The sequence below is a fragment of the Macrotis lagotis genome, chromosome 1 (genome assembly GCF_037893015.1).
Source record: "Macrotis lagotis isolate mMagLag1 chromosome 1, bilby.v1.9.chrom.fasta, whole genome shotgun sequence".
NCBI lineage: Eukaryota > Metazoa > Chordata > Mammalia > Peramelemorphia > Peramelidae > Macrotis > Macrotis lagotis.
The window spans coordinates 101236829-101263970 of record NC_133658.1 but is presented as its reverse complement, the minus strand read 5'-3'; the positions used below and the strand labels follow the sequence as shown (position 1 = coordinate 101263970).

The 27142-nt window shown below is 35.9% G+C and overlaps 1 protein-coding gene across 1 annotated transcript in view; it reads left to right on the top strand.

Moving 5' to 3' along the window:
* The window catches only part of FSHR (follicle stimulating hormone receptor), a gene marked incomplete at its 5' end in the record, with an annotated part of 112563 nt that extends 86070 nt beyond the window's left edge, over positions 1 to 26493 (top strand). The window contains 2 exons of the mRNA XM_074223893.1: positions 19009 to 19194; positions 24639 to 26493. Coding sequence (XP_074079994.1) covers positions 19009 to 19194; positions 24639 to 25869 — 1417 coding nt within the window. The remainder of the gene's footprint in view (positions 1 to 19008; positions 19195 to 24638) is intronic.
* Positions 26494 to 27142: the final 649 nt, after the last annotated feature.

The window sequence follows — 27142 nt, the reverse complement described above, 5'->3', positions numbered from 1 at the left end:
ATTCTCTTGAACAAACTAATAAATCCTGATCTTTCTCCATCTCTGAATACGAGGAGATTTTCAATAAATATTCTCTTCTTGGGCAGCTAGTTGGCTTAGTGGCTTTAGTATTGAACCTGGAAGACAGTCCAACTTCAAATACCACCTCAAACATTGACTAGTTGTATGGATTTAGATAAGTCATTTAACCTCTGCTAGTTTCATTCTCTACAAACCAGGAGAAAAACCGCCAAGGGTGTTGTGAGGATAAAATGAAATAATATTTATAAAGTGCTGTGGAAACCATAAAGTACTATATAAATGCTAACTATAATTTTTAACCCTCATTTTCACTTGGTATTTACTGGGGATTTTCACTTATTGTTTTTCCTGTTTGTTTTTCCTCTCCAACTAAACCTATTCTGAGTAGGAAAACAAGTCTATTAATCTTTGTCTTCCCTTAGAAGCCAATTGAATTCTTGTAAATGCTTCTTAATTTACTAATATACAAGTCAAAGATAAGTTAATTTTACAGATTTTAGAGAAAGTTATAAATATTTAATTATTATAATATTTTAGGGAAAGTTATAAATATTGAAAAAGCCCTTATCACTTCAAACCTATGCTATTTCAATAGGACCCTATATGTCTTTCATGCCCCTGGTCTCTTTCTCCTTTCTCAAATCAAACTTGACAGATTAATCTTCCTAAAATATTGCTTTTATCATACCAGTCCCCTGCTTAGAAATCTTCTAAAGCTTTCCATTGCCTAATAAAGTCTGGACTTTCCAGATTTTAAAGCCTAGTACATTCTACAACAATCTGTCCTATCAATTGATCCTTATTTTCCACTGCTTAATAAGCAACTCTACTCAGAATGGTCTCCAAATTATCCAATGAATAAGTAATACTCATCACTGGTTCTGTGCTTATCCATACATGACCTAGAGAAAAGAGAATTCTGAGATGAGGAGATACTTGTCTGACCTTTAGTGCTATTCTATATCTTCATCACACATTACCCTCTGATCATCAACAACCATTCTCTGGATTATGTTTAATTTCTGGTATCCACTGAATTATTTAGTCTCTGGAAGATTATGCTTTCTGAAATGGTATTCAGAATATATCTCTTCATGCTTGTGATAATCTCCATCTTCCCTGGAAAGCCACAATTGTTTTCCTTTAATTCATTTGAAGGGAAGAGGAAAGAGAGACTTTGGGACATTCTTACATCTCCAGATGAAAAAACTAAACCAGCAAAGTAGGCTTCCTTCTCTTGTTCTTATAATAGGAATCTTTAGGAAATATGTTTATGTCTCCTCAAACACCATATTCTCACAATGGTTTAGTCTTCTCATCTTCCTTGCTATCAAATTTAGTCATACATAAGTATAGTCACTGCCTTGATCTCACCATTACTGGCAAGTTTTTTTTTTCATTTCAGCAATCAAAAACTCTGAAATTTATTTTTTTTTTGCATTTATATCCCCAGTAGTTAACACAGTGCCTGGCACAAAATAATAAATATTTATTAATTTATTACTGATTGGTCTCTCCATCCCTCAAAATTTCTAAGACCTCTGTTCTTACCTCAGTTTCTTCCTTTCACAATCATACTTTCTAATTCTATACTGCCAATTACACCTTTGTCCTATTGGCATCCATGGTTTGCCCTACACCAACTTCAAATGACTCCTAATATCTCCCTTTTCTGTTCCTATTCACAGTAGACAGGACAAGCAAGCAGGCCAGGCAGGGAGAGAGGGGGAAGGAAAGAAGGAAGGAAGGAAGGGAGGAAGGGAGGGAGGGAGAGAGGAGGAAAGGGAAGGGAAGGGAAGGGAAGGGAAGGGAAGGGAAGGGAAGGGAAGGGAAGGGAAGGGAAGGGAAGGGAAGGGAAGGGAAGGGAAGGGAAGGGAAGGGAAGGGAAGGGAAGGGAAGGGAAGGGATGGGAAGGGAAGGGATGTATAATGTCCGGTGACTTCTCAGTGCCCTTTTCCAGGTCAACATCTATATTGTATTTTCTAAGTGAACTTTATTCTCTTTCTCTGTGTCTCTCTGCTTGCCTCTTTCTCTGTCTCTCTGTCTCTCTGTCTCTCTGTCTCTCTGTCTCTCTCTCTCTCTCTCTCTCTCTCTCTCTCTCTCTCTCTCTCTCTCCTCTCTCTCTCTCCCTCTTTCTCTCCTCATTAATTAATTGGGGGATCTCAGTGTTTTCCAAGGATTCAATTATGGTTTATATGTAGATTTGTACATCCCACTCAAATCACTTTCCTGTGCTCACCATATATCTCGAACAGTCAGCTGGATATTTTAAACTGATTGCCTCATAGGAATCTCACACTTAGCATATCTGAAACATATCTTATTATCTTTCCCCAAAATCTACCTGTCTTCTCAACTTCCCTATTTCTATCAACGGTACTATCATCCTTCTAGCCACAGTGTCATTCTTGTCTCATCACTATCACTCAACCTATATCAGTTGCCATCTTTTGTCATTTCTTACTTCTAAGCAACTTTTGTAGTCATTCTCTTCTGTCTACCCATATGGCCACCATCCAACTCTCACCTGAACGTTTAAATAACTAGAAAATGAATGTCATCACATGAAATCTATTCTTTCTCCAATGTAGCCTATACAACATTGCAAAAAATATTTCCTAAAATGACTATCTGACTTTGTTATTCTCTTACTTAACTCAAATGGTTCATTGTTGCCACTAGGATAAAATATAAATTCCTCTATTTGGCTTTTAAATCTCTCCCCAACCTGGACCCAATTTAATTTTCAGGTTCATTATACAATACTCACTGAATACTCTAGATCAACCAAACTGTTCTTTAAATAGTACACTGAAACTGTCATCTCTCTCTCCCTTAACAGACTGCTCTCTCCCTTTCCTGCTTCATAAAATTTGTTTCCTTTGGAATATTGCTCAAGTACCACATATACATACATATATATATATATATATATATATATATATATAGTCTTTTCTTATATCTCTAGCTCCCAGGCCTCTCTACAATCAAATTTTACTTTTTGGATATTTTGTGTATGCATATTTTGTTGATATATTTTTTCCCAGATAGATTAAAAAGCTCTTTGAGGACATTGAACATTCCATTTTTGTTTTAATATCCACAGCTCTTAATGAAAGACTAGAATTTAAAAATAACTTGATCAACTAAGTTGCAGCATTTGATTCAATATATTGACAGATATTAGAAATATTAAGATGAAAAATCTATTTCAAAATTATCTATTTCAAAAATATAATACCTGCAAGTGATTATATTTATATATATATATATTACTTATTGTATTTTCTACAGATAGAAGTTATAATAATGTATAGTAAGATTATTTTTTTAAATTTAATTACTGCATTAATTAACACATCTGATCCTTCTATTAAATGGTTATTGATTGATTCAGTCAGACAAGTAGGAAAAGATACAAAACAAAGCAGCACTCAGATGCCAAATGAAGAAAGAGTATCCCAAAGGAATATGTGGTCCACAGTGTAAAAAAAAACTGCAGGAATTTCAGAATATGAAAATGGAGGGGGGGAAATCAATCAGATTTTGTGATTAAGAAGTCTTGATGACATTTGGGAGATTAGTTTCAATGGAGTGTTAGACTCAAGAAGGCAGATTTCAAAAGGGAGAGAGTTCAGGAGTATATTGAAGATGAAATGAAGGCAGCAAATTTTGATTATCCTTTCTAGGAATAAAAGGGAGTCAGGGTGAATATAGGTGCAATATTCTAGAAAGAACATTAATAAGCTTGATGTTGTCCAGAGAAGAGCAGTCAGAATGGTGAAACTTCTGGAAGTAAGTACACCTGAGCATGGGTTAAGGAAGCTGGAGATGTCTAGTGTATATAAGGAAGCTGGAGATGTCTAGTGTATATAAGGAAAGGCTTTAATAGACTGGATAGCTGTCCTCAATAGAGAAACTGCTGATGTATTAGAAAGTATCATATTTGTATAAAATGACAAAAATAATAGCTCAGACTTATTTTATTTATATAAGGTTTGCAAGGCAATTTATGTGCATTATCTCAAATGACTCAAGGATTCACAGGTAGAATATATGAAGGGCTCAGAAAGAGTGAAGAGAATGATAACAACTCATATTTATATGTCCCTTTACAATTTATAGCTTCCTAACAACAACCCTGAGATGTGGATACTTCAAATAGTATTATTCCCATTTTACATTTTTGAAAAAGTATTTTCAAAGATCCATAGACAGAAATCGAGCACATAAGGCAGACACTATATGAAGAAGTTGTAGAGGAGAAAAATGGATGACAGAATATGAAAGTTTGGAGGGATTAAGAGATGGACCAATAGAGGGAATACCTATAGCCAATCACAAACCAAGAATAAAAGGGGTCTTAACACTATCTAGATCAAATTCCTCATTTTACAGATAAGGAAATTGAGGATTAAGATAAATGAGATGTCTTATATAGTTAGTCCAGGACTTGAAGATGGATTTTCTAATTCCAAATGTAGTATTCTATTAATGGTACTATGGCTAGTGGGCAACTAGGTGTGCAGTATATTAGTTCAAATCTGAGACTTACTCAGAGACTTACTTAATCCTGTTTGCCTCACTTCATCTGTAAAATGAATTGGAGGAGGAAATGGCAAACCGCTCCAGTTTCTTTGTGAAAGAAATCCCCAAATGAGGTCATAAAGAGTAGGGCACAATTGAAACAATGGAACAACATGGCTAGTGGAAGAAATTAGGTTTATTTCAACTCTGGAGAAAAATGAGAGACCCTCATTCAGAAGAACGTACGGTAGTACAGAAAGTAATGATAGGAAACACTGCTCTAATTGAACCAACTCAAAATGTCAGTCAAATAAAAACAGGAAAAACATCAAAGGAAGCAAACTCTTTGAGGACAGATTATACCATCTCTGTTGAAAAGCTGTGCATTTTAGACTATAGATAGACAAATGAGATGATCCATTGTGGAATTAATTTGAGCAAGTCAGTTAAACTTTCTGGCATTTTTCTTCATTTATAAAATAAGAGGTTTAGACACAGTTATCTCTAAAATCTCTCTCCAGATCTTGGACTTAAGTTTCTATTATGGTCTCTTCCTTCCCAGCACAGCAGAGTTTATCCTGTGCCTTACTAATTTAGCCCTGATTTCTAATCTACCCTCTTTGTCTGTTGCTTTCCATTAGTATTCTTGTACTATTACCTAGTATTTAACTTTTTGTATGTATGTGTCAGTTAATTCTTGATGACACTGAACTCAAGAGACTATTGGTTTTATATCCCCCCATGCAGCAAGAAGTTGCAGACTCACTAAATATTTACAAATTGATTGACAGATGTGGGGAAATAAGAGACTGAAACAATACTTTGCAAAGGGGAACAAGTTTGAAAGCAGCTGATAAAAAAAAACCTTTGTTTAAAAGAAGCTCAAGAAAGCTAAATATGTTTACATAGAAGGCAATTACATGCGACAGAGATCATCAAAGGCAACAAGCAGAGAAGTATCCCATAGCCTGGCAACAAGAGAAACATACATTAGGAAGTAATGTTGAGTGGATTAACTTAAATGTAAAGTAATACCTGGGCATTTCAGCACGCTTATAAATGGAAAGCCTCTTCAGCACCTTTCTACTCCTTGGTCAATAAAATATCAATATTTCCTTGATTCTCAGCTGCAAAGTACACGGACAAGAACTGATTTCATTAGTTAGCCCATTTGACTAGGTCTGCGGTTTCTTGCCATGGTGAGGAATGATCAAGTATTTGAGTAGCAAATGTTCAAAAACTTAAGGAGTATTTAGGAAAGATATGCACATTCACTTAAGAAACATGACAACACAAGTAACTGGCATCAGCAGAGACCTCCTATTGTTGGAAAAATGAATCGTAAACTTTTTTAAAAGTGTTTCCTTAATGTTGTCTCAGGAGAATCTCTGGTTGTTATTAATCATAGGAACTAATTATAGAATCTGATCAAGTTTTCAAAGGGTCTCTTTGTGTTCTCACAACGTGGTGTATATTGAGGCTTTAAGTACAGGAAAAAGAGCCAATTAAATTTGGGGTCCTATGGGAAAGCCTGCTCTTATAAATTAGGGGAGCAAGTAGTCATCCATATGTTAAGATTCAAAGCATAATTGAAGATTTCTCTGCCCCAAAAGCTATTCTCTAAACTTATTACTCCTGAATGTACTTGTTCCAGTATTTGAAGCCCCATCAATAGCCAAAGAGGGTTTCAAAACCTTTTCTAACATTTTTGTTAGGAATAGGAAGAGGAGAGAATTCCAGAACATAGAGTATGGACATGAATCTTGATTGGATCTCATGATTGATTAGAGAACAAGATGATTGACTGCAAAAGGAGGGGCACAGATAGAGGGAACTATGAGCAAAGAAGACAAACCACCCAAGAATTCTGAGGTTGTACACTCTTAGTACCATCAATCACAAGCCAAAGAGATTTACAAAGATTGTAAATACTGTCCTAAAATAAAAGTTAAGAAAGATATGTGGATTAAAGAAGGATATTCCTTTTGCAATGGTTTCTTTTATTTTTATTGAAATCCATCTGGCCACCATAAATATAAGAAATATTTTTGGTGTCTTCTGAGGCCCTTGAAATTATAAATTTACCCTCATTCAACTTCACTTTCCATTTGGAAAAAGTTGTACAAACTTATGTCACTAATTTATTTTTTTGTAAAAAATGGAGAGAACATGAAATCACTAGTTAATAGAGACCACAGAGCCCATCTAGTCCAGCACAAATCTGAACACAGATTTCAACTGTAACATTCCTGAAAAGTGATCACCTAAGATTTTCTTAAATACTTCTAATGAAAGCGAACATATTATTTCTTGAAGCAGTCAGTTTCATTTAGGGATAATTTGTAGACTAAGTTTTTTCTGACATCAAGAATAATTTTGTCCCTTTTTAACTTCTGATTATTGTCCCTAGTTCTGTCTTCTAGAGTCAAGTAGAATAGATCTATCCTTCTTCCATGTGATGATCCTTCAAATACTTGAATGCATTTATTTGGTTTCCAAATATTTTCTTCTTGAGGTTAAACATCCCCAGTTTTCTTAACTGATAAAGTATGACTTCAAGATACTTCACTATCCTGGTCACCCTCCTCTGGATACTCTTTATTTATTTTTAATTTTTTTAGATTTTTCTTTTTTTGCAAAGCAAATGGGGTTAAGTGGCTTGCCCAAGGCCACACAGCTAGGTAATTATTAAGTGTCTGAGGCCGGATTTGAACCCAGGTACTCCTGACTCCAGGGCCGGTGTTCTATCCACTGTACCACCTAGCTGCCCCTGGATACTCTTTAATTGATCAACTCCTTCCTAAAATTGGGAAAGGAAGGAGCATATCCTATCACCTTCTGAGGCCTGAGAAATACACTTCCTCTAAAGAACTTTAATACTACATTAGATCTTTTGGATACCATATCATACTGTTGACATCTATTGAACTTGTTTGCTGCTGCATGCTTAAGCCCCAGAGTTTTCTGTGCCTCTCTCATCTTGTGATTGTGAAAGTTATTTTCTAACCCATGTGAAGATTACACATTTTTTCCTATTAAGTTTCATCATATTATATTTTAGGCCAATCATCAAACTCATCTAGATTTCTAGCACTCAATGTTTTTCAGTAATCCCTACTACTCTTGTGTCATTTACAAATTTTATTTTGTCATCTACAAATTTTATAACTATGTCACCCATGTCTGCAGCTAAGTTGATAAAAATGTCATGTCAATTAGGCAATCAAAAATAACTTACCTAAGTTGAGTGTAATTATGAAAGGAAAAAATAGATATTAGATATTAATAAAAAATAGATATTAATTCATTAAGAATTAAAGGATGTTCAGGTCTTTTTTGAGAAAAAGATTAGACTTCTTACAGAAATTTTGACCTACAAGCATCAGAAGAACCATAAGAAGATAAACATTAAAGATCAATTATGGGACGGCTAGGTGGCACAGTGGATGAAGCACTAGCCCTGGAGTCAGGAGTAGCTGGGTTCAAATCCGGTCTCAGACACTTAATAATTACTAGCTGTGTGGCCTTGGGCAAGCCACTTAACCCCATTTGCCTTGCAAAAACCTAAAAAAATCAATTATAAGGGATTTAATAAGGTCAAACTGTTCACTTCTTATATAGGAAAAAGTTATCTAAAGTTCTTAAGGATGCTATCATTACTAAAGCAGTTTGAAAGATTATGCATAGAGAGAAGGCTTGAAGTTGAGTTTATTATGATAGGATGATCCTACCAAGTAAAACTGGGAGTTAAGTGGTAAAATAGGGAATAATATCATACAAACAAGGCATGAATGGAAGATTTGTTAAAATGGAGGATAGGAGGGGGGCAAAGCTGACAATGCTTGAATCCTATACTCATCAAAACTAGGTTAAAGAGGGAATGATCTATATATCTAGATGGGAATATAAAAAACTTCTTAACTTACAGAGAAATAGGCAGGCAAGGGGATTGGATAAGAGAGTACTGGATAAAAAGGGCATAGAGATTAAGAAATAAAATGACAATAGGGGTAAGATAAGGGAGGGGCTCTTAAAAAGATGAATAAATTAATGAATAGGAAGGTAAGGGGAGAAAATTCTTAGAAGAATTCTTAGAAAGAATACAGTGGTTTGAAGCAAATTAGACTTGAGGAGAGATAAGGTAAAGAAAGAGGAAGAGAAAGATAAAAAATGAGAAAAGGAGGGAAGGAGGTAAATACATAATTAGTAACTTTACCTTAAAATGTGAGTGGGATGAACTCTCCAATTAAACAGAAATGGAAAGCAGAATGAAATAAAAAACCAGAATCTGCCAATTGATGCTTACAAGAAACACATTTTAAAATGAAAAATACACAGAGTAAAAATAAATAACTGGAGTAGAATTGATTATGCTTCAACTAATAAAAAAAGAGGTAGAAATTATAATCTCAAAGGTTAAACTAAAATACATTTATTTAAAAGAGATAGAAGCTACATTGTGTTAAAAAAAAAAAGTACCATAGGACTGAACCTATATGGTTCAAATACTATAACATCCAAATTTTATAATTGATATTTTATTTTTCAAATACATGTTCTGAAAGTTTTTCAATTTTCAACCATATTCCTATTTATAGTTTTAAGTTACAAAATTTCCTTTCACCCTCTCTTCCTACTGCCCTCCCCTCAGAGGTAAACAATCAGGTTAATATTGTACATACACATTTGTGTTAAATATGTTTACAGATTAGTCTTTTTGGTATGAGGAAATAGGATTTAGAGAAAGAAGTACATAAGAAATACTTTTTAAAAAATGAATTGAATAGGGGAGGCTAGGTGGTGTAGTGGATAAAGCACCAGCCCTGGAGTCAGGAGTACCTGGGTTCAAATCCGGTCTCGGACACTTAATAGTTACCTAGCTGTGTAGCTTTGGGCAAGCCACTTAACTCCGTTTGCCTTGCAAAAACCTTAAAAAAAAAAAAAGTGAATTTAGTGTTCATCAGATTCTGAAGGACATTTTATTTTCTTCCTTGGGATGGGGATATCATTGTCCATAGTCAGTCAATAGGGCTGTCCTAGCTGTCTGAACTGCTGAGAGCCATTGTATACATCAGGGTTGATCATCTCACAACACTGTTGTTAATGTGTACATTGTTCTCTTGGTTCTGCTCCCTTAGCTCAGCATCAGTTCCTGTAATTCATTCCAGCCTTCTCTAGAGTCCAACCATTTATGGTTTCCTATGGAACAACAGTATTCCATAACATTCATGTACCATAACTTGTTTAGCCATTCCCCAATTGATGGGCATCCCCTCAATTTCCAATTCTTGCCACTACAAAAAAAGAGTTGCTATGAATTTTTTGGAACATGTGGAACATTTTCCATTTTTTTGTGATTTCTTCTGGATATAGGCCTAGAATTGGAATTGCTGGGCCAAAGGGTATAAGTAGTTTCATTGCTTTTTGAGATAGTTCCATATTGCTCTCCAGAATGGATGGATAATTTCATAACTCCAACAGCAATGCATTAATGTCCCAAACCTCTAACACTGATCATTTTCACTTTTTGTCATCTTAGCCAATCTGAGGTGATACCTCGGAATTATTTTAATTTGCATTTCTCTAATCAATAATGATTTGGAGTATTTTTTCATAAGATTATTGATAGGTTTAATTTCTTCATTTGAAAAGTATCTATTCATATCCTTTACATTTATCAAATGGAGAATGACTTGCAACCTTATAAATTTAGTGCAGTTCTCTATATTTTAGAAATGAGACCTTTATCAGAACTCTTAGTTGTGAAGATTGTTTCCCTGCCTTCTGCTTTCCTTTTAATTTTGGCATCATTGATTTTACTAGGGCAAAACCTCTTTTTTTAAATTTAATATAGTCAAAAATCATTCATTTTGCAGTTTATAATGTGCTCTATTTCTTGTATGGTCACAAATTTGTTCCTTTCCATAGATCTGATAGATAAGAGTATTTCTTCATCTATTAATTAATCTATAATGTCATCCTTTGTGTTCAAATCCTGTAACCATTTTGACCTTATTTTGGTATAGAGTGTGAGCTCTGCCTAATTTTTGTCATAATTTTCCAGTTTTCCTAACAATTTCTGTCAAATAGTGAGTCCTTATCCCAGAAGCTTATGTCTTTGGGTTTGTCGAACAGTAGATTATTGTTTTTACTATGTTTCTTTTGAATCTCTCCTAATCCAATGATCCATTAGTCTATTTCTTAACCAGTACTAGGAAATTTTGAAGACTGCCACTTTATAGTACAGTTCTTAAATTTGGTAGACCTATGCCATCTTTTACTTTTTCTCCTCAGTTCCCTTGCTCTTCTTGACCTTTTGTTGCTCCATATGAATTTTGTTAGTATTTTTTTCTAGCTCAGTAAAATAATTATTTGGTAGTTTGATTATTTTGGCACTGTATAAGTAATTTGAGTAGAATTGTCATTTTTATTATATTAGCTTGACCTAATCATGAGCAATTGACATTTTCCCAATTATTTAGATCTGACTTAATTTGGGTGAGAAGTGCTTTATAATTGTGTTCTGGGTTTGTCTTGACACATCCAAATTTTTAAGGAAAAAACTAAATAAATTACAGGTGGAATAGATAGCAAAAATAAATAATGGGGAACTTTAAACTTCCCTCACAAAACTAGATAAATCTAAAAATTAAATTAAAAAAAGTCACATAGGTGTGGCTAGGTGGCACAGTGAATAAAGCACCAGCCCTGGAGTCAGGAGTACCTGGGTTCAAATCTGGTCTCAGACACTTAATAATTACCTAGTTGTGTGACCTGTAGATTAATAGAATCTCAGATAAACTAGATATGATAGCTATCTGGAGAGAACTAAATGGAATTAAGGTATATACCCTTTCCTCAGTATTACATGATACTTTTACAAAAATTGATTGTCAAGTGCAGAAAAGTAGAAATAGTAAATGTATCTTTTTCAAATTATAATTAAAATTATATTTAATGAGGGACCATGGAAATACCATAATGTAGGCTAAAATTTTGCTAGGAATTAAAATCAGTTTACCAGTTTATGATTTTAAGTAAATTCTTATTCTCCCTTTTCAAAATTCAAATATTTATTCTTCTCCATTTCTACTGATGTCAGTTCAGTCATCACATCTGCTAGTTTGGTCTTTTGTTTTGTTTATTACCCTCTGGACCTAATGACATGAATTCATCAGGGAAGTTAGAACTTTTCTTACTGTGATCTACTGTCTTGTATTTCTACTTCCTATTCCTCATTTTTGCCCTGCTCTTATTAAGACCAAAGATCATTCTCCACCAGGAAAATAGAAGCAAATTGAGTTGACACACTCTGCCTTTACTCCTTTATTGATAATCATTATTCCAAGCAATGATTCAATCTATTCTTTGACCCTCTTCTGCCCTCCCATTAAAGATAAAACAGTTTTCTTTACAAAATAGTTTTCTTTACAAGCCACAACTTATCCCAAATATCATTGAGTCTAAATTCTACTCTTACAAATTTGAGACACACTTGTATTCAGCATTCTTTCCATCCCCTTTCTTCATCTTCTGTATATTATTTTTTCCTCAAATATGAATTGGTCATTTAATTTTTTATTCTTTTTTATCAGTATATTAAGACAACTCCCCTTTTTCCTCTTAACTAAAATTGTCACAAAAACCAAAGAAGAGGATATAGGAGAAAAGGGAAGAAACTATCAATAGCTTCAGAGAAGTCAGTTAACAAGTATTTATTACTATGATGGCAAATACAAGCAAAAATAAAGACATCCCTCAAGGAATTTATATTCTAATGGGAAAAAACAGTACATAAAAGGAAGCTGAAATGGGATGAGAGAGAGAAGGTACTCAGAACTGAAGCATGATTCAAAAATCTGGGAGAGTGTGTTGCAGCATAATGGGAATTAGAGTTTAGTTGGGTATGATCAATCTCCTTAAATTGAAGTGTTAGAGAAACCATCTAATCATAGGGCGGGGCACCCCAAGGTGGAGGATAACTCTGGTGTTATCTTCCAGATAAAACGGTTTCTTTGGTGAAGAAATTTTTGCTAAATATTTATTAAATATTTCCTATTCTCTAGGTACTGTGCTGAGATCAGGAGAATATAAAAAGAGGCAAAATATAAACCCTGCTCTCAAGTAGTATATAATCAATAAGTTTGATCACCATAGGTACCTGATCAAAAACTCTCAGTGACTCCCTATTAACCCAAAAGTTAAAAATATAAATTCTTTAACCTGGCCTTTAAGGCTTTCCATAATTTAACCTAACTTACCTTTCCACTTATTTCACATTGCTCCTTTTTTTCAGTCCATATACTCATCAATGTTTTATACTTTGTTGTCATAGATTTGTACTCAACAAGTTAGACATACATATTCTCACTTCTCATCTGCATCATAATTCTTTTTAACCATTTTTACTTTATTTTTTATATTTATTTTATTTTTGAACAAATGATATTTTTATACATTACTAAACTATTCTTAAGAGTAAATATAATACTCCCCCCCAAAAAAAAATATAGACCTTTATGAGCAATAAAGGAAAGAGGAAAAAATTCAAATTCAAATTAAAAAATAATAATAATAGTAACAATAATAACAGGGCAGCTAGGTGGCACAGTGGACAGAGCACCGGTCCTGGAGTCAGGAGCACCCAGGTTTAAATCTGGCCTCAGACACCCAACAATCACCCAGCTGTGTGACCCTGGGCAAGCCACCCAACCCCATCTTCCCTGCAAATTCCCCCTCCCCAAAAAACAATAATGATAACAATAATTATAATAATAAATGTGCTTCTAAGTCCATCACAAAAGCTACTTCCATATTTTTCTACTGTTGCTAATGTTCATAGCAACTCCCTCCATTTGTACTTCCCCACTACCATACACTATATTTTCTCTCTCCTTTCACTCTGTCCCTCTTCTTAAATGTGCTGTAGGGTAGCTGAGTAGAACAACAGACTGATCACCAGCCCTGGGACCAAGTGGCCCCGAGCCCACCTAACACCCCTAAGGTCCAGCAACCACTTATCCCTATGGTCCTGGACAGTCCATCCAATCCCAGCCCCTTGTAAGAAGTAAAAAAGTAAATGTGTTATGTCCACCTTCTCCTCCATTACTCTCATCCCCCACTTCCCTATCCCCCTTCTCTCCTTCTTACTCTAGATGTCTATACCCCATTGAGTATATATGCCACCTCTGATGAGAGTGAAGTTTCCCTCATTCCCCCTCACCTTCCCCCCTTCCATATCATTGCAATAGCACATTGTAATTTTAAAAAAAATTTATTATATGAAATATCTTAGCCTATTCTACCTCTCCTTTCTCTTACTCCCATTACATTTCCCTTTTAGCCATTGACTCCATTTTTACAGTTTATTATAATCTTCAAATTCAGCTCTCTTCTGTGCTTCATCTATGAAAGCTCCTCCTACCAGCTCTATTCTCAGTATCATTTTCTATACAGGAATACATGTAATTCATCATCATTAAGTCCCTCATATTTTACCCTTCTCCTCCAATCTCTATGCTTTACCTGAGTCTTGTATTTGAAGTTCAAACTTTCTGTTCAGCTCTGGACATTTTAACAGGAACATTTGAAATTCCTCTGGTTCATTGAAAATTCATCTTTTTTCTCTGGAAGAGGATGTTCAGTTTTGCTGGGTAGTTGATTCTCAGTCACATTCTGAGCTCTTTTGCCTTGATATTATATTCCAAGCCCTACAAGCCTTTAATGTAGTTGCTGCTAAGTATTGTGTGATCCTGACTGCAGCTCCATGATATTTGAATTGTGTCCTTCTGGCTGCTTGTAATATTTTTTCTTTGATGTGAGAGCTCTGGAACTTGGCTATAATATTCCTGGGGGTTGGTTTCTTGGGATCTCTTTCCAGAGGAGATTGGTGGATTCTCTTAATTTCTATTTTGCCTTCTGCTTCTAGGATATCTGGGCAATTTTCCTGTAAGAATTCTTTAAAAATGAGGTCAAGTCCCTTTTCCTGATCATGACTTTCAGGTATCCCAATAATTTTTAAATTATCTTCCCTGGTTCTGTTTTCCAGATCAGTTGTTTTTTTTCAATGAGATGTTTCACATTTTCTTATAATTTTTCATTCTTTCAGTGTTGAAGTATTGTGTGCTGACTTCTCATAAAATCAGCAGCTTCCTTCAGCTCCATTCTAGATCTGAAGGATTTTTTTTTCCTCAGAGAGCTCTCTTATCTCTTTTTCCATCTAGCCAATTCTGCTTTTTAAAGCATTCTTCTACTCAGTAACTTTTTGAACTGTTTTATCCATTTGACCTAAGCTGACTCTTAACATGTTATTTTCTTCAGCATTATTTTGGATCTCCTTGACTAAGCTGTTGACTTCTTTTTCATGATTTTTCCTGCATTTCTTTCATTTCTTTTCCCAATTTTTTGTCTATCTCCCTCACTTGATTCTTCAAAATCTTTTTTGAGCTCTATCATAGCCTGAAAGCCAATTTCCATTTTTCTTGGAGTCTTTAGATGCAGGAGCTTGTACTTCCTCATCTTCAGATTGAGTATTTTGATCTTTCTTGGGATCATAGACAATGTATTTCTCAATGCTGTTCCTCATTTTTTCTCTGTTTACTCATTTCCCCAGCCTGTGCCTGGTCTTGAGGTGCTTCCTGAGCTTTTGAGTATCATTGGGACACCTCCCCACCCCCTCAAGGATCTCAGTGTGTGAAGCTTTGTCTTCCCTTCTGGTCTGTGAATGACCACAAACACACCCCTTTGCCACAGGGCTGAAGTTGGGGGGGGGGGCTGCTGTTCTATGGGGACCCTAGACTGTGATCAGGATCTGAATGTGGTCAGAGCCCCAGAGTCCTGTTCCAGGTACAGAGGACAGACCTCAGAAATCTCTCTCCACTCCCCTACTTAGGCTGAGTACTCAAGGCTCAGTTGCCTGGGGATCCTGCTTACTGGCTCTACCTGCTTCCATTTCCTGGATCTGGGCTGCTGTGGCCATGCTGCTCGCTGAGTGCCCTGAGGGCTGGGCTTCACGCACTCACTCTGGCAGAGGACACCCCACACACACTGCTGATCTTCCAAGTTGTGCCCAGTGCTCCCCAGGGTTTAGGTCAGGAAACTGCCCCTGCTGCCAGGAGCGGCAGCTTCCAAACACCCTAGGGCTGCCTCCAGGAGGCTCAAGTTCCTTCACTCTGTTGAACCACCCCTCTAACCCTGTGGATACAAGACTTCCCACTATTTTCCAGGTTACTTTGGGCTGGAGAATTGCCTCACTGGATCCCTCTGTGGGTTCTGTCTCTCAAAAATTTAGTTAGAGTCCTTATTTTATAAGTTTTGAGAGAGAGCACTTAAGAGAGGCTCTTCTGTCACCATCTTGGCTCCTCCCCTGCATCAGAATTCTTAACCTACTTAGTTTCAGTTCAGCTGCCACTTCCTCAGTGATACCTTCCCTGTTGCTACTTATCTCTTCTCAAATATTTCTGGAACTCTTTCTAATATCTCTTTTACCCCTTTCATCACCTGCTTTATATTACACATGTATTTTTGTCCATGCCATACCTTTACATTAGAATGGAATTTTTCTTGGTTCTGGGTTTGAGGATTGTTTCTTTATATCTTTTTATTCCTAGAACCAATATTGTGCCTTGAAAATCCAAAAAGTTTAATAAATGTTATTTGATTGAAATGAAAGATTTGGTGTGCAATCATGTTGAAAAACAGTTTGGAATTACAATAAGTACTTTAAAATGCTCATAACTTTCTGAGTCAGATATTCCCCTGATAGATAGATACACAGTTACATAGATAGATAAATAGATAGATACATAGATACATAGATACATAGATAGATACATAGATAGATACATAGATAGATACATAGATAGATACATAGATAGATAGATAGATTCCAATAACATCAATGATAGAATGAAAGGTCCTCATATACAATAAAATATGTAGAGCAGCACTTTTAATAATTATAAAGAACTGAGAGGGGAAATGCCCACTGATTAGAGATTAACTTAATAAATTGTGGTAAAGGATATAATTGAATATTGCTATGTTATAAAAGGATCAATATGAAGAATACAAAGAAACACTGGAAAACATATCAACAGGATGCAAAGTAAAGTAAGTAGAGTCAGGAAAAACTATATGAACAATGACTACAGTGATCCAAATAAAAAGAATAAAACAAAAACAAAATAATAAAACTGAATGCTATCAAATTAAAGTGACTCAGTTTGACTTCAAAGAAAAGATAAGAGAAAAATATCTCCCCTTTTTTTGTTGGAAACATGGCAAACTACTTGCTGAACAATGTATAGATTGTCAGATTTAATACACTGGTTTGTTTTCCAAAATTCCTTTTTTCCTTTTTTTTTGGTCTTGTTACAAGAAGAGTTATCAGTTTGGAGGGGGGTAGGGAGCTATAGCTTTAGAAATAAGCTGATGTAAAATTGAAGGATATCAAAAGAGTAGATTTTGCCTCCCAATTTCAGGGTCTATATTTACTTTTGTAACCCCAGTTCTAGCACCAAGTTCTTTGAGTGTTAGACATCACTAAGTGATATCTTGACCCATGTGTTAACTGAAATTAAGCTGGGCAAAGTTGCACAAAGACATCAACCTCACTCTTTCTTCCAGTGACAAATCAAAACTCAGGAAGATTCACACTAGCCTGTATGAAATAGATAACCTCGGTATCTTCCATGTTTGACCAAGCTCTAAATGTTTCACAGTGCTTGCTTTAGTCACCTTCATGGCCATTGGAACAAACCATTCTCATCTGCCCACTCCACAGGAGGAAGTTTTCACATGCTTGGGGTAGACATTTTCCTAATTCATGATGGTTTTCTTATCCATGTTACCCTCAACCTGGATTAGTCCATCTGCCAATATGTTTTACCAAGGTGTGGCCACTATGCATGCTGCAGCTTCTTGGAGTCACAAGTGAGATATGAGTGCCAGATGGACACAAAAGATGGATGAGCAAGCCTGAAAAGACCCAAAAACCTTATACCAGATGTGCTAGTCCTCCTTAATCACTGAAATAGGTAAAAAAAAGTGGTAGGTAGGTGGAGAGAGAGAGAGAGAGAGAGAGAGAGAGAGAGAGAGAGAGAGAGATAAGTAGATAGATAGGGAGGGAAGGGGAAAGGGAAAAGAGAAAGGGGGAAAAAGAAGGGAAAGAGAAGGGGAAGGGAAGGGAAAGAAGGGGAAGAAGGAGAAGGGGAAGAAGGAAAGGGAAGAAGGGGAGGAGGAGGGAGGAAGGAAAGGGAAGAAGGAAGGGGAGGAAGGGGAGGAAGGGGAAGGGAAAAGAAGGAGAAGAGGAAAGGGAAAAGGGAGGGGAAACGGGAGGGAAGGGGAACAGGGGAAAGGAAGGGAGGGAGGGAAGGGAAGAGAAGAGGGGAAGGAAGGAAAAGGGAGGGAGGGGAAAAGGAGGAAGGGAAAGAAGGAGGGAAGGAAGGAAAGAAGGAGGGAAGAAAGGAAAGAAGGAGGGAAGGAAGATGATAGATTGGTAAATAGATAATATAATTCTTATATGACTTAAAGGTTCATAAAGTACATTATAAATCATTTAATTTAATGTTGATAGTATGTACTCTATAAAAATTTGTCAAATGGGATGTTTCCCCTCTCCTGCCCCAGGAGATCAAATGCTCCCCAAGGGTAGGGCCTATGGAAATGAGAGATGCCCAGAGGAAAAGAATAGGATGTGAAGAGCTAGAAAACAGAGAAAAGGTAGTCTAGAATTACCAAAGTCATAGAGAAAAGAATGTGTAAAATATGTTCAGGAATCTGGTCAGACTCAGGCTCCTTCCCTGGGAGTGGGAAAAATGGAACATATAGAAGGAGTTAAGAATACTAAATTGATAAAGTAATCCTGGAACACTGTAAGAATGCTATCAACTAGCTTATTTGTAACTAATGTATTAAAGCAGGCCTGGGTTTCCTTGGTCTTAGATCTACACATTTATAAAATGCGAGTCTTTCTGAGTATAAAAATGTCAGAAATAATACTGGGAGATGGGGGGATGAGGGAATGGGGATTGGGATATAGGGGTAGGGTGAAGATGGCCAAGGTATATTTCTTTTTCTATTCATCAGTGAGTATGTATGTCATTAATAAGCCCTAGAAGCTGGAATATACTGGACTAGTGCGACCAGCTTATATAGTGTGATTAGAAAATTATATAGTGTGCAATAGAAAATTCCATTAGAAAAAATGGAATATAAGCTTGAATATACTATATGGGGTTAGACTGCAAAACTTGGCCTTTGCCCTGAAAGTTCTGAATGGAGAATTGACAATAAAAAAAAACCCAATACATTAGGAAGACAACAGTCTTCCAGTCAAGAAAGCCTCATATACTTCAAATGGATATTCCACAAGCATGTTTGGCCTTTTGTCCTGTAAACAAGAAATTCTAAGATCTTTCTGTTAACCAGGCTCTTCTCCTTCCCCACTTCTGCTTAAAGGGATATTTCCAGAACAAAGATCCATTCCCTACCCAGCAATGGCTTGAAAAATTTGAAGAAACTGAAGGCCAGATCAGCTTACAACTTCAAAACCCTCCCAAATTTGGAAAAGTTTGCTGAGTTAGTGGAAGCCAACCTCACCTACTCCAGCCACTGCTGTGCATTTGCAAACTGGAGACGGCAAGCGTGAGTCATTTCCTTTCTTTTCATTCAGTTTAATTTGGTCATTTCTGGAAAACAGACAGACCCATCCAGTCCATTAGGGACATTTACCCTAAAGCATGACCAGGTTGTCATAGAAACTCATCTTTTCTTCCTGATGTCACCACTTAGAATCTCTTGCCCTTCAATCATCTAATGTCCCCTTTTGGTTTGCTACTGCCTTGAACTGTCTTTTACTGCACACAAATGCATACACACACACACACACACACACACACACACACACACACACACACACAGACACCTTGGTTTTTTTTTCATTCCAAGACCAGAAGGACTAATGATGAAGGAGAAAGGCAAGAAGGAACTGTTGGGGGGAAAAAAGTTCAGAGGCAAGAAGAGGATAGAAAAGGATAACAAGTTCCCAGAAATCTTTACCAGATCACTCAGGTCCCTAGCATTTGGAAAATGCTGCATTTATATAGGTGTAGTGTTATTCTCTTAATCCCATATCCAGGGTGTTTGCCTGCTTACCGTGAGTTTCAGTTTATTACCATTATGGATCATTTCTGTAAGAACTAGTAGTATAAAGTCCAGACACAAATAACCAAACAAAATACATATAGAGAGTTATACACCCAGGCAAATAGATGCACAGACATGAATGAGATGTCCTCAAGTCCTGAAGTGTTTTTAAAATGACTTAGAGCCAAGACAAGATCCACTTAGAGTTAGTCTGAGGCCCACTTAGATAATTTGCAGATAAAGGGCTGCTTTACCAAAAGAACCATTAGTATGCTTTAAGAAACTATACTCAGTCAGCCAGTTCTTTGGAGATTAACTCAAGACCAATCAGAACTCCTTTACACAATTAGAATTCATAAGGGCCCAGGCCCAGGCAGAAGGGCTGACTTTTCCTTATTAGAAACAGAAATTCCTGCCAGGATAAGAAAGATGCCAATTAGCCTATAAGTCCCTGAAACTGAAAACCCCCAGGAGAAATCTCAAAGGACATTATGAGCACCACAAGAGCAGGTAGCTCTGAAATGTTCAGAGCATTGCTTGGAATGTTGCCAACACTACAAACGTATTATTTTACTGTTGTTGCTAGTTGGATTCTAGTCTTCTTGTTCAGTCATTTCAGGTACATCCAACTCTCTGTAAGCTCATTTTGGGGGTTTTCTTGTCAAAAACACTGGAGTGATTTGCCATTTCCTTCTCCAACTCATTTTACAAATGAGTAAACTGAGGCAAAGAGGTTAAATGACATGCCCAGGATCACACAGCTAATAATTCTGAGGCCAGGTTTAAAATAAAAAAGATGAGTCTTTCTGACCCCAGGTCCAGTACTCTATCTACCCAACCACCCAACAGTCAGTCCTATTCTGCTCTTAATACATCAAAACAAAGAATTCAAACAGAGGCTGTAGCTAGGAGTACTATGGTCTTATCAGGAAGCTAGACATCTTGCTATCTTTTATGATTCACCTTCAATCTGTCTCATTTCATGAAGCCTTTACATCCCAAAATGAATTTTCCCTTTAAATTCTTCTATTTATCTATATCTAAATTACCTATTGTTGAAATGAGTAAACTTATTTCATATCTATTATATATATGGTTTCTATTACATATTGGTTATTTAATTTCCATAATTAACTCTACATCTATCATATATTTGTTTTTACTGATTTATTGTTAATTTTTTCTATATTTAGTATGTCTTGTCTCCCTACATAGTTTATAAGCTCCTTCAAGACAAGGACTATGTTCATACTTTCACTCATAGTGCCTTATGATATGATAATAGATGATAATTAGTAATTAATTCTTAATAGATATTAACTAAATTAATATTTGTAATATAAAACCCCCACTTTTTATTTTATTTATTTACTAATAAATATTAATTAAATATTTGTATTATAAAAATCTTTTTATGGTTTAAAAGTGCTTTACCTATTTTTACCTCATTTGATCTTTGCAACAGACCTATGAGAGAAATGTTGCTAGGATTCCCATTTCAAAGTTGAGGAAAAGAAACTCAGAAAGGTTAAATAACTTGCCTAGGGTCACAAAGCTACAAAGTGTCTGATAAGGGCTTTGAAGTCAAGACTTTCTGACTCTTAAGTCCATTACTTTTTCTAGTATGACATAAGGGGTTGATAGATATTTGTAGATAGATTGATTATGAGGACAGGCATCCAGAGATGCCACTTTCACAGTGGACACTGGAATATAATTAATTCCCATCTCATGCTTACAATAGTTCTGAATGGGAAATCTTGTAATTATTCCCATTCTAAAGATGAGCAGACTCATGCAGGCAGAGATTAAGTGCCTTGCCTACCTCCAAACAACTAGTAAATATATGAGGACACATTGGAATTCAGGACTTTAAGCTCTACCTAGCTTCTTCGACTGTCTATGATAGTATGATCCTCTCAAGCATAACGGTTCTATTTCTAAGCTTTCCTGATCTCCTGAAAGGAGCAACCTCTGTTCCACTAAAGGAAAAAGATTTCTGTCTTTAGCAGGAATTTTCTGAACTTTCCCTTTCCCTTATTTTCCATTTTCTAAATGTCAGTTATTCTTTAAAAGAATTCAGGGTCTAATATGAAAAACATTCTTTTGCTTCTAAAAATGGTAAGACCAGCCCTGGCTCAAAGTACTTCTCTTTGAGTAAAGAAGAGAAGATTTACTTGCTTTTGTACTTTTCAGAAGACAATATTCTCTCTGGGCTTGCTTCTGGTTCAAAGCTAGCTGTACTTCATTAACAACTCAGTTCAAGTACCCCAAGGTACTTGGTTGGAAATCATTCCAACCAATACTAATCAATATTAAATAGGTTGATGTTACTAAATGCAAGCTTCGCCTCTTCCATTTACTTCTGGTTGAGTAATCTCTTGCTGGGAAAGTCTCCAGAGTATTTTATATTATTCTTCATTGCAGTCAGCAGAGAACTATAAAGCTGGATTATGGACATGATTAATAAAGATGTTACATTCATATTATAGAATTTCTCCTTCAAAGAAAAGATAACAAGGAGGAGTATACATATATGTGTGTGGGTATGGGGTTTTTTTTTGAATCATGCATCTTATATTTGGTTACTAATAGAGAGCTTACTATATTAAAATAAAATTCCCATGTGAGACTTTAACCATGAATTTACCTGCTACTTCATAGCAGAGAGATTATCTTGATATTCTCTGTATTTGGCATCCATCTGTCTGGTTAGAAAATGTATCATTTGGCTTCAATACAAATCTTTCTTTAAAATGTCTCTTCCACAATAGCAAATTCTCATGAGTGCTTCAGTTAAAATGGAAACTGAGACAGAAAATTATTGTTGAAACCAGAAAGGGAATATAATATGGAATCCTGAATAAGCTAACCTCTCCTTATATGTTTGTTAGTCCTCAGGACTCTAGGGTACTGTATTTTCTTTCTTAATAATAACTCTTTTCTCCACCCCACCTATTTAGAAGAGAGAAATCATGGCTATGAAACAGGAGAGAATGGAAGATTTGGGGGAAATGGAATGAATCAATAAGCTTACTACTACTACTACTACAAAAATTTTTTAAAAGAAAGTGTTATATTAAAAGGAGCAACTTTAATGATTTTCCTCCTCTGGATAGGTCAAGGTGGTAGGGAAGGGGAATAAAAATGTTAGAAAAATAACACATTACTATTAAATCCTCAAGATTCGAAGGGACTAAAGACTCTACAATTGGGTCAGGAGGTCAATATTACAAAATATTTCCTTTAATATGCAATATTAATAAGGAATATGCAGCTCTCTAAATTATATCAAATTATAAAACAGATACAAATTGACATTGAGAGAAGGCATTTTGTCATTAGGACCTCCAATGAAACAACAAATCCTGTATCATAATATATATGTTCATAAAAATCAATGAAAAGAAAAGAGACATTTCAGTAATTTCTAAACAATGTGCTAAAATATGTATCATAGTATTATGTATGCAATAGAAAACATACAAAAAATTAGAAGATCTAGGTTTTAGTCCTGACTATCATTTACTATCACTTTTCTGAGCACCTATTTTCTCTTCTACAAAATATGATAATGGTGGTAAATGGTGTTATGATGGTGGTGGTGTCATTTCAGTAACATCCAACACTTCATTACCCCATTTGGGATTTTCTTGGCAAAGATACTAGAGTGTTAGTCATTTCCTTTTCCAGTTCATTTTACAGATGAGGTAACTGAGTCAAATAGGATTAACTGTCTTACCCAGGGTCATACAACTTGTACATGTCTGGGGTCAAATTTTGATTCATGTCTTTTTTGACTCCAGACCTGGCATTCTATCTCCTCATGCCACCTAGCTGCATCTACAAAAGGCAGTTGGACTGAATGATGATGACTAAGATGATGGGGAGAGAAGGGGTGGAAATTTCGTAAAGACATGATTCATTAATGAATAAAAATTAATTCAGGGACAGCTAGTTGGTGCAATGAATAGAGCACTGGTCCTGGAGTCAGGAGGACCTGAGTTCAAATCCGACCTCAGACACTTAATAATTACCTAGCTGTGTGGCTTTGTACAAGTCATTAAACCTCATTGTCCTGCCAAAAAAAAAAACCTAAAAAAAAATCAACTCAGACTCACTCAAGTATAAATCAGTCAACAAAATAAAGGAGAAAGTTACCTATTTCATGCTTACAATAGTTCTGAATGGGAAATCTTATAATTATTCCCATTCTAAAGATGAGCAAACTCATGCTGGCAGAGATTAAGTGCCTTGCCTACCTTCAAACAACTAATGAATATATGAGGACATATTGGAATTCAGGACTTTAAGCTCTACCTAGCTGCTTCAACTTTAAGAAATATATTATCTTGTTTTTACATATGTTGACTATATGACATAAATAAGAATAATCATTCATTAAGCATCTGTAAAAAACTGTGCAAAGCAATGAAATGTAAAGTAAGGCCAAAAAAATAAAATTAGTCCCCCTCCTCTCAAACTCACAGTCTAATGGGAGAAAATAAGCAAACAGCTAAGTACCAATAGATTAAGTTGGAGATCATCTCAGAAGGAAGATACTAAGACTAGGAAGAACTGAAAAAGGCTTCATGTAGAAGGTAAGACTTTAACTAAGACTTGTAGGAAGATAGAGAAGCCAGGGGGGCAGAGATAAGGAAGTTTAAGTCATGGAGGATATCCACCTAAAATGCCTAAATTCTGTCATTGAATGCAGAGGACATTGGTGAGTGGGTAGGGAGGGAGAGTAAGGTTTAAGAATGTAAGGAAATGAAGCAAAAGTAACTCTTATGAACTAAAAGGCAATAAGCTACAAATGGGGGAAGGGGCACAGATGGTAAAAACTTCAAAAACCACACATTTCTATCACATATAAATGCAGTAATGTGCTTGCCAATCTGGAATCAGGTAATTGATCCTATACTTTTTTTTTCTTTTCTTAGCTTTGAGTTACATCCAATTTGCAATAAATCTTTTGTTAGACAAGACAGTGATGATTCGCCTATGGATTGGAATCATAGAAGAATGTCTATGGAAGAAGAGTATATATCAAGCCTTGATAAAGAGTTTGACATAACAGAAACTGAATTTGACTATGACTTATGTAATGAAGTGGTTGATGTTGCTTGCTCTCCTAAACCTGATGCATTTAACCCATGTGAAGATATAATGGGATACAACATCCTCCGAGTTCTCATATGGTTCATTAGTATCTTATCTATCACTGGGAACATTGTAGTGCTGGTGATCTTGATCACCAGTCAATACAAACTCACTGTTCCCCGGTTCCTTATGTGCAATTTGGCTTTTGCTGACCTCTGCATTGGTGTCTACCTACTGCTCATTGCCTCAGTGGACATCCATACCAAAAGTCAGTATCACAACTATGCCATTGACTGGCAAACTGGTGCAGGCTGTGATGCTGCAGGTTTCTTTACTGTCTTTGCCAGTGAGCTCTCAGTCTACACGCTAACAGCCATCACCTTAGAGAGGTGGCACACCATCACTTATGCCATGCAACTGGACCGCAAGGTGCGACTCCGCCATGCTGCAAGCATCATGTTGTTAGGATGGATCTTTGCCTTCTCAGTTGCCCTCTTGCCCATTTTCGGAGTCAGCAGCTATATGAAGGTGAGCATCTGCCTGCCCATGGACATTGATAGCCCCTTGTCACAAATTTATGTTATATCCCTTCTTGTTCTCAATGTCTTGGCCTTCATGGTCATCTGTACTTGTTACACCCATATCTACTTCACCGTGAGGAACCCAAACATCATCTCCTCTACCAGTGATACCAAGATTGCCAAGCGAATGGCCATGCTCATTTTCACCGACTTCCTCTGCATGGCTCCCATCTCCTTCTTTGCCATCTCAGCTTCAGTCAAGATGCCCCTTATAACTGTGTCCAAGTCAAAGATCCTTTTGGTTCTGTTCTACCCCATCAACTCCTGTGCCAACCCCTTCCTGTATGCCATCTTCACCAAGACATTTAGAAGGGATTTCTTCATTCTGCTTAGCAAATTTGGCTGCTGTGAAATGCAGGCTCAGATTTACAGGACAGAAACTTCTTCCACTGTACTTAACTCTCATCTAAGAAATGGTCAGTGTTCTCCAATGGCCAAAACCAACAGTGGAGCTGTTTATACATTCGTTCCTCTCAACCATTTACCTTAAAATCCAGAACCAAAAATGTGATAAAAAAAAAAAAGCTAAGCATTTTGTTGGTAATAATTATACCTTGCAATTGTAAAGAGGTTATATTTTACTAAGTGTTTTTATAAAACATTATCTTATCTGACCCTTGTGACAATCTAGCAAGGTGGACAAAGCAGGAATCAACCCAACTGGACAAATGAGAAAACAAAGGCTTATGAAACTTTTCCCAAGGTCACATGATTAATAATTAGAAGAGTCCTTGCCTAGAACACAGGTCTCTTAGCTCTTCATCTAGTAATCTTTCAATACAACATTTCCCTTGGAGAAATGACTACAAAAACTACAAAAGTAATAGAGTAGAAAAACTGGGAATAAAATTTCAGTTCCTTGATTCCTCTATTCCCTAGGATTCTTGCTCTTACTTTTGCCCACTTTCACTCTACCCATCCCCTACACATGTTCTCCTTACTATCTGACCTTGATTGATTCTTTTCTGGTTCCTAAATATCACCCTAAAAGAATTTAACTACATGTTGTACTATGGTCAGTCTGATTTAATTCTAAATGATCAAGATTATAAAGTTGTTAATCTTTCTTGTATCATGAGCTCCTTTGGCACTTTGGCCAAGCTTTTAGACCCCTTCTCAGAATAATGATTTTTAAAAAAATATTTAAAATAAAAATATAGAATTAGAAGGAAATTAGTTATATTGAAATACATTTATAAAAACATTGGGAAAAATGTTCAGTGTCCTCAGATTATAGCCCATGGTCTTGTATTTTCTCTCATTTAACCAAGCATCTATCTCAAAAAAAGTTTTTCCTTCTCTTTCTCTTGCAGCTTTGTTTTAATTGCTTTACTTCTATACATAAAATTCTAATGGGCAGATCTATGTCCTTTAACAGTTTCCTGGAACAACAAAGATGAAATTCTGACCTTTAAAACAATTAGAAAAAAATGAAAATAAAATAATGAATTAGAACAATTTATGATATACCACTTATAAAAGACAAGATTATTCGCAAATAAGCTAATAATTCAGAAAATTTTAACTGTTTATCCATATCTCAAGGAGAAGAAACACTTACTGGATTGTGGTCAAGTGAAAAGTTCAAATTATGCAGGAAGCTTCACTCCAAAGAGTCATCATCTAGAACCATTTGGACAAGAGAAGGAGGTGGACTTAGAACTTTGAACATGTTAGACTCACCAGAAACAAGTTTCTTCCTTAGCCAAGACTTTTTAATCTTGATTTAGGAGAATGTCAAAGATAAAAAAGTAAAGCCATTT